General features: G+C 42.6%; 3 protein-coding genes across 5 annotated transcripts; all 3 read left to right on the top strand.

The window, feature by feature from the left end:
• Positions 1 to 2,060: 2,060 nt before the first annotated feature.
• On the top strand, positions 2,061 to 8,448 carry LOC118420606 (cytochrome P450 4F12-like). 3 transcript variants are annotated; one of them, XM_035827447.1, is made up of 14 exons: positions 2,061 to 2,232; positions 2,943 to 3,122; positions 3,466 to 3,616; positions 4,083 to 4,124; positions 4,409 to 4,536; positions 4,699 to 4,817; positions 4,964 to 5,026; positions 5,297 to 5,423; positions 5,912 to 6,047; positions 6,150 to 6,279; positions 6,391 to 6,589; positions 6,762 to 6,844; positions 7,122 to 7,187; positions 7,402 to 8,448. In XM_035827447.1, exons 2-14 carry the CDS (start codon positions 2,952 to 2,954, stop codon positions 7,514 to 7,516), a joined length of 1,530 nt encoding a protein of 509 aa, XP_035683340.1. In that variant the 5' UTR covers positions 2,061 to 2,232; positions 2,943 to 2,951; the 3' UTR covers positions 7,517 to 8,448. The 3 variants fall into 3 exon arrangements, with proteins under 3 accessions (XP_035683340.1, XP_035683341.1, XP_035683342.1); XM_035827448.1 differs by having other exon boundaries at positions 2,099 to 2,176; XM_035827449.1 differs by having other exon boundaries at positions 2,108 to 2,172.
• Positions 8,449 to 8,874: 426 nt separating this feature from the next.
• On the top strand, positions 8,875 to 12,393 carry LOC118421773 (cytochrome P450 4X1-like). The gene is made up of 4 exons (XM_035829275.1): positions 8,875 to 8,920; positions 9,942 to 10,121; positions 10,889 to 11,027; positions 12,302 to 12,393. Exons 2-4 carry the CDS (start codon positions 9,951 to 9,953, stop codon positions 12,391 to 12,393), a joined length of 402 nt encoding a protein of 133 aa, XP_035685168.1. The 5' UTR covers positions 8,875 to 8,920; positions 9,942 to 9,950.
• On the top strand, positions 11,004 to 15,711 carry LOC118420610 (leukotriene-B4 omega-hydroxylase 3-like). The gene is made up of 12 exons (XM_035827455.1): positions 11,004 to 11,027; positions 12,018 to 12,059; positions 12,302 to 12,428; positions 12,916 to 13,034; positions 13,172 to 13,234; positions 13,411 to 13,537; positions 13,717 to 13,852; positions 13,991 to 14,120; positions 14,232 to 14,430; positions 14,591 to 14,673; positions 14,853 to 14,918; positions 15,152 to 15,711. Exons 3-12 carry the CDS (start codon positions 12,423 to 12,425, stop codon positions 15,264 to 15,266), a joined length of 1,044 nt encoding a protein of 347 aa, XP_035683348.1. The 5' UTR covers positions 11,004 to 11,027; positions 12,018 to 12,059; positions 12,302 to 12,422; the 3' UTR covers positions 15,267 to 15,711.
• The last annotated feature ends 408 nt before the right edge of the window (positions 15,712 to 16,119 follow it).

Genomic DNA, 16,119 nt, shown 5'->3' with positions numbered 1-16,119 from the left:
AAAATGTGTATTGTTGTGACCCAAAATTGTGACCTTTGCCATATTTTGACCAGTAGTTGATTACTGAATGGCAGCCCATGGGCTGGACTGACTATTAGAAGAGTGGGTGAAGGTGTCATTTCAACCAGAAGTTCTCTTCTGGCCAGAGTTGACCTCCCACTTTTAGACCAAAACAAAACTGACAAATCTACATGTAGCTTTGTATTGGAGGTAGAGGCTTGAGGTTTGAAATGTAGGTAACGTTAAAAGTTTTGAGTGATTGGTTTGCACGATTCACACATGTACTAGTATTACATTGGAAAATTAACTTAATCTGTAGCCCCAAGTTTCAACCGTTCTGCTGGATTCCATGACCTTGACCCGTGTTAAGGTGGGGTCACACGTGCATATATATTTAAGTCCGTATGAGGCGCGCATGGGAGTATTTACCTCCACCAGGCCCCACAGGTCGTTGGAAAAAAAAATAGAAATTGGACAAACGTAAACAGGTAACCTGTCAGACGAGTTAGCTGGGTCGCTAACCATACTTCTCGGTCAGCTAACTCATCTGGCATGTTATGTATATGTCACAGTGGAGATCACGATCCAGGAGAATCGCCGATCCTCCTAGGAGAGATCGCGATCGGAGTTTCTCCTAGGAGAAACTATGATAGATACAGGAAACAGATCCCGATCGCAATCTGTACTAGTAGAATCGGCGATTCTCCTAGTACAGATTGCAATCGGGATCTCTCCTAGGAGAAACTCCGATCCAAACTCAAACGATGCTAAGATGTATGAAACAGCAATAATTTTTTTGATAAACAATGATTTTATTCAGTTTCAAATGCAAACCTACTAACTCATTACCAACTACACTCAAGCCTACTTGTGTCACTTCTACAATGTTAACTTCACCGAAGACTACCACACTTGAGTCACTTCTGCAACTTTACTCAATGCACACTTCTACTCAATGCTACCTCACTATTGTCACTTCTACAACTATACTCAAGATACCATACTGGTCTTCTTCTTCTTTCGTGTCATCACTACTGGTGTCACTACAACTATACTAAGGCAACCACACTATCATATACTATATAGCAACCTTTTCAACATTACCACATTTGTGTCCTTCCCAGAACTATACTCAAGGAACTGGCTGGAGGGAGAAATTTGCCCTTATATGTCTTGGGGGCATGCAAACTCTGTTTGACACCTGTTTGATCACTTTACAATGGTTACTGTTCTTCAAAAGTTGTGAACTGATGCCATACACGTCTGACTAGTGAATGTACTCAATAGGTGTGAAATTGTGAGTAATATCTTGAAACTCTGCTTGATTTTTTGACACCTGTTTGACAACTTTACAGTTGTTATTGTTCTTCCAAAGCCGTGAAATTTGCATACTGACACATTGTTTGATCACCTGTTGGTGTCTTTTACATATTATAAGATTTTTGCCACTACTTTAAAAGAAATTACTTTATCAGAAATTACTTTATCAGAAAACATACTCACATGAAATTTACCATGAAAGTGATGCTATATACTATAGTGTACCTTGAGTAAAGTTGCAGAAGTGACTCAAGTGTGGTAGTCTTCGGTGAAGTTAACATTGTAGAAGTGACACAAGTAGGCTTGAGTGTAGTTGGTAATGAGTTAGTAGGTTTGCATTAATACCGAATAAAATCATTGTTTATCAAAAAATTATTGCTGTTTCATACATCTTAGCATCGTTTGAGTTTGGATCGGAGTTTCTCCTAGGAGAAATCCCGATCGCAATCTATACTAGGAGAATCGCCGATTCTACTAGTACAGATTGCGATCGGGATCTGTTTCTTATATCTATGGTAGTTTCTCCTAGGAGAAACTCCGATCGCGATCTCTCCTAGGAGGATCGGCGATTCTCCTGGATCGTGATCTCCACTGTGACATATATATATTTGTGCAATTTGTACTATTTCCCCCGCGACCTGTGGAGCCTGGTAGAGACTAAGAGCTTCATACGCACCTCAAACGGACTTGAATATATACGCAAGTGTGACCCCACCTTTAGGTTCAAAGGTCGACAGCAGATTGTGAGGCCCGGTGTCCAGTGTTCAGTTTTACTTCCGGGAGTCGTCTGACGAACATACGTAATTTGCACGACGTCTGAAAAGGGGGCCGTGTCTAGGGGCTTGCGTTGCTGTACGTACGTGCGTTATTCTGCGGACACTACACGTTTTCGTTAGCCATAGTCGTAAACAAGTATGTACATGTATGTGTATGTATGTGTGTGTGTGTGTGTGTGTGTGTGTGTGTGTGAAAGTGTATGGCGTGTATGTGTTAACGTTAACGCGAGAATACTAAGGTGGAAGTTCGTCTTGATATTTGGGTCATTTGGTATGTTTGTCTTGATGAGAGATTGTTACTTAAGATTTTGGGGCCCCCAGTACCTCGTTATGGTACTACAGTCATGTTATTGTTACAATAAGCATCAGTAGGTATTGTATCTTTTCATTAGAAGATGAAACGGTCACCAAATTTGTGGTGAATAGATTTTGCACAAGGAGAATTGACGTAGATTTGAGCCCCCTAACACCTTGCTCTGCAACTGCAAGGGGGGGGCGTAAAAAGTTTTGAAAGATGTTAACTCAAGAGCAGATTGGCGGATTGTCATTATTTTTCGTATATAGGTAGCTTAATTGATAATTAATAAGAACCTTTTCAAACATAAATTATGTAAATTAGTACCTCATTTGCATAAGTCACGAAATGCTAAAATTGTTAAGGCTTTCATAATTTGGACAACTTCCGTTATTTTGATGGACAATATGATCATCTGAAACAATTTATGCAAAATGAGAGTCTCATTTGCATTAATGATATGTCAGATGTAAGGGTCAACAGCATTTGGCGAATATATCTGGCAGTGGAACTCAACGTTACGACATTGTCTGTGCTGTTCATCCATGTAGCCGGACATAATGAAGACAGGAGTCAGCCCGGTGGATGTCGCAGTCGGACTGCTGGTACCGATAGCTGCGTACCTGCTGTTTGTAGTGGCCAAGTTCCTGCAGAAATACTGGCGGGATTTCAACGTCGGGAGACAGTTTCCCTCCCTTCCCTACCACTGGCTGTACGGCAACACACACCTGGTAGGTACGGCAACACACACCTGGTAGGTCTTCAGCGTAGGCAATAACAGTAACTCTCAGACGCCCTGTCAAAGTGTGTCAGAATTAGAAAACCAGTGAAAACTTCAGAATTAGATACCGAGTCTATTGAAGGAATCGTAGCAACCGTATCTTTTCAAGTCGATATCTAAACCTTGCTTTTGTCTGCATGTTCGAAACCTATCCTTACTCAGATGTACTACTGGTGCACGCAATTACCAATGTCAAGCCGGAAACCATCCCTAGAGTAGTCCCTCCACGGCAGTGGCGTTCATGGAAAAAGTGGAACTCATCAATCCATTGTCTCCGTATATACGTCCCACAGACTGATGGCCATTTCGGTGAGAAGTACCTGTCCTCGTCAGTCGATCTCATGAAGAAACACCCCCATGCCCAGACCTTCTGGCTGTCTGGCTTCATGCCCTTGCCCATTTTAACCCACCCGGTAACCATCAAGCAGCTTCTAAAGGCTTCCAGTACGTATTTCTACGTGTTTACCATTGAATAAAAGAATCAAGTGATACATAACTGTTGCTAGTGTCTTGTATCCTCACGAACTTGCTGATTTATTTGGATATACGATGTGGCCTTAGTTCAATCTCCGATTGTTTCCACAATGATTGCCGTTATGTTATAAGAATCTTGACTTATGACTTAGATAGGTTATTTTGCATGGTCTTGCCAAAATACATTACATGCTGTTTCATCATTTATGATAGAACAAGAAAAACATGATTGCACGACAATTGTAACAGGTACAATGTACATAAATGATAGTTGAATTAACATGTAAGGCTGATAACTTTTAAAAATCTGAAGAACTAAATTGCTGTATACAAGAAAGAACCTCATAACCACATTCTTGATGTTGATACCCATAAGTGATTATCACGGTTAGTCTGCATATCCTAATGACGGTCATTTTTCCATGCATCATTTCAGCTCAGAAGTCTATGGACTATGATCAACTACGGCCGTGGTTGGGTAAGGAAACCACCTCTGTGTTATAATTACACACAAAATACACAACCGTCCTCATGATGGAACCACTGTGTTCAAAGCAAACAACAAGAAGTTTTGTCAATGATAAGAAGAACACCTCAAGTGTCTGCCTTTCGCTATGATGCTTTTCAGCTTTGTTTGGCTACCTTTCAATGTTTTGTCATACACCTTTTGCCCTAGTGTCAGCCTATGGATACAGAATGTTACAGATTCCTAACTCAACCCTTTCAGATCCTTGAATAAAAGTATGTTTGTCCCGTTGCCAGGTAACGGCCTGATCATGAGTACTGGTGACGTGTGGAAGGTTCACCGCCGTCTCCTCACGCCTGCCTTTCACTTCGATATCCTCAAACAGTACGTCTGTGTCTACAACAGGGCGGCGGAACACATGATGGTGAGTGCGTTCTTCTCTCACAAGGTGGTTTTCACCAGCGTACTAGTATGTTTGCTTGTGGACAGGTCCAACAGGAGATTATTTTTGTCTTCAAATAGAGAAGTCTCCGTCCTTATTCTGCATACAAAATTGTGATCTCAGCTGTTGATAATTTACATGTAGGAAAAACTTTCCCAGTACACTGGGAGAGAGGACAGTTTCGAGATGTTCCACCAGGCGAGCCTCTGTACTATGGAAGTCATCCTGCAGTGCGCGTTTTCCGGAGGGGAAATGTCGGAGCAGTGAGTACTGTACTTCCTCCGTGATTTGGGTCTTTTTCGACGTTTACGTGACTGTTTGTGCTCAAACTCGTTCAAAGTGCCAGTAAGATTATACGTTTTTAGTCCAGTTTATAATATCTAATATTTTTGTCTCTTCGATTATCCAGAACCAAAAATGAGTACGTTGAAGCAGTGAAGCGAATCGGAATCCTGCAAGTTGAGCGCAACTTGTAAGTGGTATGCTCTCTCTTCATAGTACCTAGACATTTGGACTGCATATATAGGCGTATGGAATTCAACTCATATCATTGTTCACAAAGCTAGTCGTTCTTGCAAACAACTTCTATATGTACGGTCTATAAAAGAGATCTGAGTCCTCAAAGGTTTAAACACCTTCATATGGAAGTCTTCAAAGATCCTCCAAATTATAAGGAAGAAGTTTACTTTAAGTGTGGTGTACGGCCTCTGATAAAATCGTAGCATTTCTACTCGTTCCGCAGCAACCCCCTGTACATGGTGTTCGACACTATCTTCTACCTCTCCCCGGGGGGACGGGAGTTCCTCCGCCTGTGTGACTTTGTTCACGACACAGGGGGTTCTATCATCAAGAGGAGGAGGCAAGAACTGGTAAGTTGTAGATTTTATCTACAGCATCTATTCTAGTATGGAATACCCTGGGAAACCAGCTCGAAGAAGCTTCGCAAAGAACAGTAGAGTTACCGATCCCCTGCCTAACGCGCGAAACTATACACCCCCGCCCCACTACCAGCTGGCCCACTTACGCCGGCCCCCGACTATTGCTTGCTTCTCCGAGAGAGGCAAGTGATAGTTGGGGCCAGCTGGTTCGTGGGCCGGCAGGTGTTCCGTGCGCGCGTGTGCTGAGGATCGGTAAACTAGGCCTTGCGTGCCTCGAAGGAGTCTGCGTTTTCCCAGGATAAGTATGGAATGGCTCAGACTATCAAAGCATAATTTCCAAGGGTTATTTCCAATCTAAGATTTGAGCTAGTTAAGAACGCGATCCAGAAATTTCAGTGATTCAGCACACAGTCTACTATGCGCTGTTTGTATCGTTAATTGTTGAAATATTTTTGATATTGTTTGAATCGGTTATACAGGAACACAATCCGGAAATTTTGGCTGAGAAGAAAAGGCTGGATTTTATAGACACTTTGCTGATGGCTCGAGATGAAGACGGGAGAGGTCTGACAGATCTGGAGATCAGGGAGGAGGTGGACACGTTCCTGTTCGCCGGTAAGTTGTGTGATTACTGGTACTTCTGATACAGGTATACTACAAACATCCTCCTTGTCTTCTAAAATGGTCTAAACTAATAGCCTTGCCTACTCTCACCAGGCCACGACACGACAGCCAGTACCCTGTCCTGGGCCCTGTACTCCCTGGCTCAACATCCGCACCATCAGGACAAGGTACGGGAAGAAGTGGACCAGCTACTGGCCGGCAGAGAGGAGGACACTATCCAGTGGTAACGTTACGTCGTACTGTATCACATAATAACTTTTACTGATGGTTTGTTCTAAGAATTCCCCAATTTGCTGCCGTAAACCCGTAGATAAACACCACCATGTTGTCCTAGGGAGGACCTCCACAAACTGCCGTACCTGACCATGTGTCTGAAGGAAGCCATGCGGCTCCACTCTCCCGTTCCTTTCATCTCCCGCACCGTGACGGAAGACACCGTGATAGACGGGGTCCACATCCCCGAGGGTTCGTACATAGGGATCCACCTGTACGCGCTGCACCACAACCCGGACGTCTGGGGAGATCAGCATATGGTAGAGCTCTTCTCCGATAGATTTACTAGATTTACTTTGGGGAATACTAGTACTTTGCCTTTGAGGGAAATTATTCTAATGTGGACCCCATCAACTTACTTTCAAACTGCAGTTGGTTTAAGCGCATACATGAACTTTGGATAAAAGCGTTCCAATGTTTCGATCGTTTCAGGAGTTTGACCCAAGTCGTTTCCACCCTGACCGGATGAAGGACATGGACTCTCACGCTTTCATGCCGTTCTCTGCCGGACAGAGGTACTCAACACATAGACGGATGGGGTGCCTCTCTCTCTTTCTCTGTGTATCTGTCTGCCTCATTCTCTCCCTGTCACCCTCTTTCTGTCTCTTTCCATCTAGAATGGAAAGCTTTACTTCAAGTTTTGTTTCTACCTTTGGTATAAATAGCGTTGGTGTGCATATTTTTGACATCTATGTACGCCTTGCTCTAGATGGCCTTATCTGAATGGACAGTCTTAGTCTACATCATACCACTGATATCAGTATGTTGACATTCTAACAACTGCTTGTACAGGAACTGTATCGGACAGAACTTTGCCCTGAACGAAGAAAAGGTGATTCTGGCGCGTCTCCTCCACAAGTAAGTGCATTCAGTGTCTTCTGTAAACCACAATTCAGCAAAGTCAACAGTATTCAGGTGCCAACAATCTACCTTTGTCAAGTGTTATAATACGACCACGTTTGTTCCAAAGCGTACAAGAGCCACATGTGATCTTTATGAGGTTGTGATATGTGTCCACCGTGAGAATGTAAAATCTATATCTATCTAACTCTATGTCATGCCCATAACCCAGGTTTACCTTTGACCTTGACCCCGCCCGTCCCGTGGAGAAGGACATGATAGTTGTGATGAAGACCAGGGACGGCATGTGGATGAAGGTCAAGTCTACAGGGCAGACAGATGACTAGTTGGCAGACAGGGACATGTCGTTATGTAACAAGGATTAATGTACTAAGAGTTGATAGGCTTCGTTATACCCCCTCATAGCGAAAACATGCAGTCTGCGAGCTCCAAATTCTGAGCTCATGCCTCCTCGTAATTTAGAGATCGCAGACTCGGCGTCCGATCGATTTTCGCTACATGTGAGGGGGGAGGGGGTATTAGGAATCGGCTTGGTAAAAATTGTTAGGACCACCTGTTAATATATCCTCGTTCATTGTTGGTGTTCAAAAGATCCTAATGTTTTCTGAGTAGTGGCCGTGGCTTCTCTTATAATTCCTTTAATGCTTCATCAAATACTGACGTCATTTAGTAAACTTACCCAAAGGTATGACATTTTACTTTCTGGTGACTTTGATTGGGTGAATCATGTAACATGACACGGATAAGAACTGTGTCTTTCGAATATACATAATTTTTAACTTCGTAGGGCAATCATGAAGATAAGAATCTGTAGTCACAGACTGAACGTAGAAATCGGAAGATGTAATAGAATACCTCATAACAAGCTAGGGGTTTGGTCAGTTATGTCCAAATGAGATCGAAGGTGAACGTCACTTTGTTATGGATTGTTCACGATATGGTGATAACACACAAAGGTGTTCGCATCTCTTTCCGTTTGCTCAAAAGAATTTGATACATACGTTTGATCGATAACTCCAACTACATTCTTACTGTGCACAAATAGGCAATATATCAGAGAATGTTTAGACCTTAAACTGACAAATACTAGTGGTGTAAATGATAAAGTTGACCTGTTGATATATTCATATCTATTCATATACATATATATGGGTAATTCATTTGTATACCTGTCTTTGTCTAGACGTATAGTTGTGGTAGACCTTACGAAAGTCGATGCACCTTTTATGTTGGGTCAATAAAGACTTCACTATAAGAAGTTTACTAGTAAAGTAAACAGCCAAAGTTGTTTAGGGTCGGCTGGTGATTAACTAACTCAGCAAGTACAAGATATGATGTATGCATGAATGTAGGTGGTGCTTTGACGGATGCCCATGGTGTTACGTCACCTATTGTCTTTAAGGTGATGGACTGTTTTGACGTCAACTCTCTTTGTAGGACAGAACCAAAACAAGACCTTTGACCCCGACAGAAGTGTCAATTATTACAGATTCTTCTGCAGTTGGACATTATCGGAAGAAGAAAAACTGTAGGGCAGGTAACATGATATAAGTCTATTACCCTGCTAAATAGTTTCACACTATACAGTGCTTGAACAAAAATCTAAACTCTAATAAACTAACGCAGAAAGGTAAAACTACCCCTGTACCCAAGTGGGCAACACCTGAGAGCTATCGACCTCTTTTGACCTTTGCGTTCCCAGGACGAAGATACGACAGGGAAGCCATCAGGTAAGGACTTAACGATGTGTACTAACTCTACAGTCCACATAGAGGCTAGAATGTCTCAAAACTGAAGATATCAGACCATACCTTCGTGTGCATCTTGGACGAAGTTTCCTCAACATTATTGACTCCAAATGACCTGCTAGATCAGGTAACCTGGTATGCACACCTACTGCAGCTACTAAGCAAATACATTTGCGAGAGGACGAAAAGACTCGACAGATATAAAGAGATTGGTTACCAGGCTAGGTTCAATTACGTTTAATGGGCCCCGATGTAGAACGCTTTGCACAAGTATGACTGCGCATAGGTTTGGATACCAAGCAAGCTGTTGCCACCCTGTTTAGATAGGACTCAGATCTCAACTTACTGTTATACTAACAAATCCTTTAATGTGCACGTGTGTATGTACGTAATACGCGTGTGACCCATCTACACACGATCCAACATGATAACTATCCCAAGCTGATGTTCAGTTGAAGCATAGTAACAGGATGGCTGCGTGTGACAAAAGAAAAAAAAAACACGAGGCAACTAGAAAACGTTTAACTTAGTTTTCCTTCCCATCATCTGCTTGACGACTTGGCTGAATTCCATGATCAGTGGTCATTAAAGTCACTGGGACAAAGGTCGACAACTCCAGAAACCTGTTGAGCTCCTTCATATTTACAGGAGTCACTTAAACGTTGGACTGCGTCTATAAAGGGGTCTGCCTCTTAACATTATGGTAGGGATTGTAGTTTTCACGGAAATAACCTGTTGTTAGACCTGAGGTAATCACGCTCACTGCATGTTGTCGGTTGGCAATAGTTATAAACAAGGTTACGCAAGTCCAACGTAAGCCGTAATTGTCTTGCTGTTTTCAATTGACAGCTAATAATTCTACAGGTGGTCCGAACCTATGTGCGCACAGACGGCAATATTGTCAAAACATTCTGTAATACTCCTTAAACTCTCCCGTGATAGGACTTGCCCTAGCTCACTGTGTTGCTATCTGTATTGTGCCTTACTTCAATTATCCGTGAAGCCGGACATCATGAAGACATCAGTCAGCCCGGTGGATGTCGCAGTCGGACTGCTGGTACCAGTAGTTGTGTACCTACTATTTGTAGTGGCCAAGTTCCTGTGGAATTATTGGCGGCTTTTTCGTGTTGAGCGACAGTTTCCCTCCCCTCCCTACCACTGGCTCTACGGCAACATGCACCTGGTAGGTATTTATTGTAGGTAATACCATACGTTCTTACGTTCTTCCAAGTGTTTAGATTTTCTCTGGCTGCCTCGGGACGAAAACCTGTCTGAAACACTGTCCTATGAGTGCATCATTCAGAAAACAAGGCAGACCGCGAGAGAATACTTCATGATTAGTTCCTTCCTCTGACAAAAATTTGCATGGCAGAAACTCATCTAATACTACTCGGAGCTACACGACCACATACCTCCATGAAATGTAGCTAACCTTTACAACTGAAGTATTTGAAAGGATTCTTTTTGATTATGCAAATAAGGTCCTCGTTATATCAGTTAATGGTTTTTCCTGCCTAAATAAAACAGGATGTCCATAGTATGAAAGTCAGTTTATGCTACTCACAAATATATAGATAAACAGACACACAATCATCATAAACTTCAGTCTTGGCGAAGGTTATGCATCCACAGAAGATGTCACGTTTGACCAATTGTTTACGTCACGTATCTGCAAGATTACGTGTTAATAAGATCATGTAAGCGTAACTCTCACGGGGTTACGTTTTGAAGTGATTGATCAACAGGATGACAGTGGTCGTTGACGACAGTGGTCGAAGACGACAGTGGTCGTTGAACATTTGATTCGCTAGTGTATACCTTTCTGTTGGAATAAAGTTTACTATATATGATTACTATACCAACACAGATGAGCTCCCATGATAATACACAGCAGGAAGTAATATGTAGTAAGATTTCCTATGAATCTAGATGTACGTGTATCTCCAACAGACGGACGGGTACCTGGGTGAGAGGTACCTGTCCATGATCCGCGAGGTTGTGAGGAAACACCCCCGTGCACACTCCTTCTGGCTGGCTCCCTTCCTAACCGTCATCCATGTAACCATCAAGCAGCTTCTCAAGACTTCCAGTACGTATTTCTACTTGTTTTGTTTTTTTTAATTTTGCTTTTGGACAGACAGGGACAATGTGGCACTGCACTCAAGTTTTTGTAACTTATATTAACAGTGCCACATACACGGTACAGACAGAAGGTAAATATTGTCTTTTTACCTCCCCGACCGAAGTCAGGTACCCATTTTTACACCTGGGTGGAGAGAGGAAGGTCGTGTAAAGTGCCTTCCCCAAGGGCACAACGTCGGGGGGCACGGTGGGGATCGAACTCAGAACCTCTAGATTCCGAGCCGAACGCTCTACCAGTTACGCCACGCCCGACGCCACTTGTTGAAGTTACTGTTGAATCATCAAATAAAAGAACTATTGTTTCGCGACCTCATTCCTTCGTCAAATATACTGACGCATTCTGAGACCTTTCTCATTAATGTTATTATCATTTTCTTATTAACTTCATTGTCATTGTCAGTGTCATTGATAAGGCCCTCATTGCCATAATCATATCAGTTAATGATCTTCTCTACCCAAATAACACAAGTTGTCCAAACTATAAAATCTTGTAAAGAAGGCGGTTATAGCATTTTCTCATTAATTGTGCAAATTAGGCCCTAATTCGATTGGTTTGTGTCTAATAATATGTTCAAAAAGAGACAAATACACAGAGCCTAAAAGATAACCTTCTTGGTAAAGGTAAATGCTACCTGGTTGTTGCTTATTGAATGTCCTTTATACTCTCGAATATGCCGATGTCTTTGGATATACAATGTGGCATTTTCTTATGCTTCCATAAGTACTGATCACTTAAATATTGCTGTGTTATCTTATGGAGATCACAGCTAATCAATGTTACGAGCGCATTTTGATTTAATGAAGTTATTATCACGAAAATGTGTGAGGCGTTGTTGCATGCTGATTGATAAATATAACATACCCTATATTGTAAAGATTGATCACTGTTTGTCTGTACACGCTGATGTTGGTCATCTTTCTATGTACACTATTTCAGCCAAGAAGTCTGTGGACTATGATCAATTACGGCCATGGCTAGGTAAGAACATCAGTGCGGTTCGTACTACCAGTATATTTCTGTGCTTTGGGTATCTAAGTTAGCTAGAACACTTCACAACATTTATTCTACAACCAATGTCTTGGCATTCAGTTTTGCATTGTGAGTCTACAGTACAGTTTGCAGAGTATGGTCACAGAATGTTACAGGTTCTGACCCCAGCGCAAACGTGTTTTTTTTTTCTTCAGATCCACGAATAGAAGTATGTTTTCCCCCGTTGCCAGGTAACGGCCTGATAGTGAGTACCGGTGACGTGTGGAAGGTTCACCGCCGTCTCCTCACGCCTGCCTTTCACTTCGATATCCTCAAACAGTAGTCAGTGTCTACAACAGGGCGGCGGAACACATGATCGTGAGTGTGCAGTAATGTCCTGCAATAAGATATATGTTTTCAACAGCGTACGGTTGCTTGTGAGCAGGATGACTCCAGAAACTATCCCTGGATCGCCAATCATTTTATTTATTTTTTTTTTGGTATAAGGCTTTTTAAAGTTTAAAATTTAAAAATGGTCTGGTGAGACTTCGACAAGAAAGGGATATGGATAACAAGCCAGAAATTTTCCAACGAGTTTTAAGGCATTGCGAGATAGGAACCACTTTCGTAGCACCTGATACTAGCGATACTAGCTTGATGTACATGTATGCAATCATTGGAACCCTACATAGTTATATGGCACAGATGCGTTCGGCTGTATGTAAGCGCTATATATGTAATATGCACATTGGTTATCCTTATACAGACACGGGAATAGATTTGAACCTTTTGCGAAAATAGGACAGGATATAGAGTATTTGGGGAGGGTAGCTCATGATTTTTCTTGAAAATGATATACATACAGGAAAAACTTTCCAAGTACAGTGGGAAAGAGGACAGTTTCGAGATGTTCCACCAGGCGAGCCTCTGTACTATGGAAGTCATCCTGCAGTGCGCGTTTTCCGGAGGGGAAATGTCGGAGCAGTGAGTGCTATCTTTATCTGTCATTTTCCACATTATGACAGCGACTATATTTATTGGTGTGCAAAGTACCAATAAAATTGCACTTACCCGTAGTCCAACGTATAATATCTAATATTTTGGTCTCATTGCTTATCTAGGACCAAAAATGAGTATGTTGAAGCAGTCAAGAGGATCGGAATCCTGCTAGTTGAGCGCAACTTGTAAGTGGCATGCTCTATCTTTCTTGTACAATCAAATACCCAGACTTGTGGAATGTATACTTTACTACATGTACTAAGTTCAGCTCATCGTTCACAACGCTAGTCGTTGCTGCAAAAAAAAAAAAAACCATTGTTTGTTCTTTTTTACTCGTAACCTTTCTACTCGTTCTATACAGCAACCCGCTGTACGTTCTGTTCACCGCTATCTACAACCTCTCCCCGGGGGGACGGGAGTTCCTCCGCCTGTGTGACTTTGTTCACTACACAGGGGGCTCTATCATCAAGAGGAGGAGGCAAGAACTGGTAAGGTCGCTGGTAAATTTTGTCAACAATAATAAAAAACGAAAGCATTGATAGATAGATAAGCCCATCTTCTACATCTTTCCCGGTATGGCATAGATCAGATTATCAAAGCTGGATTTCTACAAAATTACGGGGTCATTCCCAATGTACCTTTGTTACAATACATGTATTATGTACAAGAACGCGATCCGGAGATCTTAGCTGAGAAGAAAAGGCTGGATTTTATAGACATTTTGCTGATGGCTCGAGATGAAGACGGGAGAGGTCTGACGGATCTGGAGATCAGGGAGGAGGTGGACACGTTCCTGTTTGCCGGTAATGTTTGTAACTACAAGAAGTACAGACCTCTACATATCCCACCTCCCTTTCACCTGCCTTGTCTGTACCTCCTCTTAATGATGTTTTTCTGAAATGGTGTAAATCTTACGTTAATGCCTTGCCCACTCTCGCCAGGCCACGACACGACTGCCAGTACCCTGTCCTGGGCCCTGTACTCCCTGGCTCAACATCCGCACCATCAGGACAAGGTACGGGAAGAAGTGGACCAGCTACTGGCCGGCAGAGAGGAGGACACTATCCAGTGGTAACGTTACGTCGTACTGTATCACATAATAACTTTTACTGATGGTTTGTTCTAAGAATTCCCCAATTTGCTGCCGTAAACCCGTAGATAAACACCACCATGTTGTCCTAGGGAGGACCTCCACAAACTGCCGTACCTGACCATGTGTCTGAAGGAAGCCATGCGGCTCCACTCTCCCGTTCCTTTCATCTCCCGCACCGTGACGGAAGACACCGTGATAGACGGGGTCCACATCCCCGAGGGTTCGTACATAGGGATCCACCTGTACGCGCTGCACCACAACCCGGACATCTGGGGAGATCAGCATATGGTAGAGCTCTTCTCCGATAGATTTACTAGATTTACTTTTGGGGAATACTTTGCCTTAGAGGGGAACTATTCTAATTTGCACCTCAGCAACTTACGGTCAAACTGCAATTGATTGAAGTGTTGAATAGTACGTCCAGAAATTAATGTTTCGATCGTTTCAGGAGTTCGACCCAAACCGTTTCCACCCTGACCGGATGAAGGACATGGACTCTCACGCTTTCATTCCGTTCTCTGCCGGACAGAGGTACTCAGGCATACATGTAGATAACCACCATATGCCCTGGTGCTCGTCTCACAAGTTTTGTTTTGACCCTTAGTTTAGCGATAGGACTATACATATTTGTTGGTGTCAATGTACACCTAAATGTCATCCTCTCATTGGACAATATAAGTCCTCATCATGGCACTATTTTTCTTGTACAGGAACTGTATCGGACAGAACTTTGCCTTGAACGAAGAGAAGGTGATTCTGGCTCGTCTCCTCCACAAGTAAGTGTCTTTGCTATCTCCGCCTCCGGTAAAGCGCAATTTAGCAAAGATAACGACACAAGTATTAACATTCTAAAACGTCCTGATCACCTCTCTCTGTTAAGTGTTTAAACAAGATCACGTACGTGTTCGTGAACCGTGTGAGAGTCACGTGTGAGGTTATGTTCAAGTTCAATTCTATAGAGTGCAGAAGCTATATCTTTATTCAACTCTATGTCATGTTCATATCCCAGGTTTACCTTTGACCTTGACCCCGCCCGTCCCGTGGAGAAGGACATGACAGTTGTGATGAAGACCAGGGACGGCATGTGGATGAAGGTCAAGTCTACAGGACAGACAGCTGACTAGTGGGCACAGACAATAACATGGCGTCATGTAATGAAGAGTGACCTTCAAGTGGTGGTAGGCGTCGTTAGGAATAGGTTTAGTCAAAATTGCAAAGTCAAACAAAGTCAAATAAGCCTCAAACATGAAAAACCCTTCACGAGCCTTTGGCGATTTCCCCATTCTCGAAAAGACGGAAATTTGACAATTTGACGGTCGTCTTAGCTACTTTTCTGCAGACGGCCGGGAGCGGTACTGCAGATTAGGCTTTGAAAGGGTATGTAACCCCAACTTGAAAAATGTGACAAAGTGCAAGAAATGAGGCTTAGAGTCAGCAAAAACTTTTCCAAATAGGTCCAGACCTCTGGACACATATCTAGAATGACATTTCAGGTATAAGTTGACATGAAAAGGATACAGTTTAGGAGAGAGAGTTTTAGAGAGCCCATGTATCACCATATCTGCCAGAAAGCACTTTGAGGATACATATTATCCATTTTCCTTTTACAACTTTAGCCCTATAGTCAACTGTTTATGTGCTTTGTGGGGTAAGGGGCTGTCAGAGAAGCTCGGCCATCCATCAGAAAACATCAAAAGCGACTTCTATTAATCAGCTATATTACTGCAGAATAAACACACGCTGAGCAGTATTACTGCAGTACTGCATACGATTTTAGAGGTCGCTTTTTAGCTAACATTATACACTGGTCAACGCATAATCAACTTATCATTACACTGACACAAGTGCAAATCTAACCCAATGTTGAACACACAGACCATCTCTTTGAGCCCAAATCCAAAGAAATCAAATAGATAAGAGCCATTTTTTTGCTAGTGCGTGCACCAGCTTTGAGACGGGAGAAGCGGTTCAATGGAT

The sequence above is a fragment of the Branchiostoma floridae genome, chromosome 8, assembly GCF_000003815.2.
Source record: "Branchiostoma floridae strain S238N-H82 chromosome 8, Bfl_VNyyK, whole genome shotgun sequence".
Lineage (NCBI taxonomy): Eukaryota > Metazoa > Chordata > Leptocardii > Amphioxiformes > Branchiostomatidae > Branchiostoma > Branchiostoma floridae.
The sequence above is the reverse complement of the archived record's forward strand: the minus strand, read 5'-3'. Positions and strand labels throughout refer to the sequence as shown.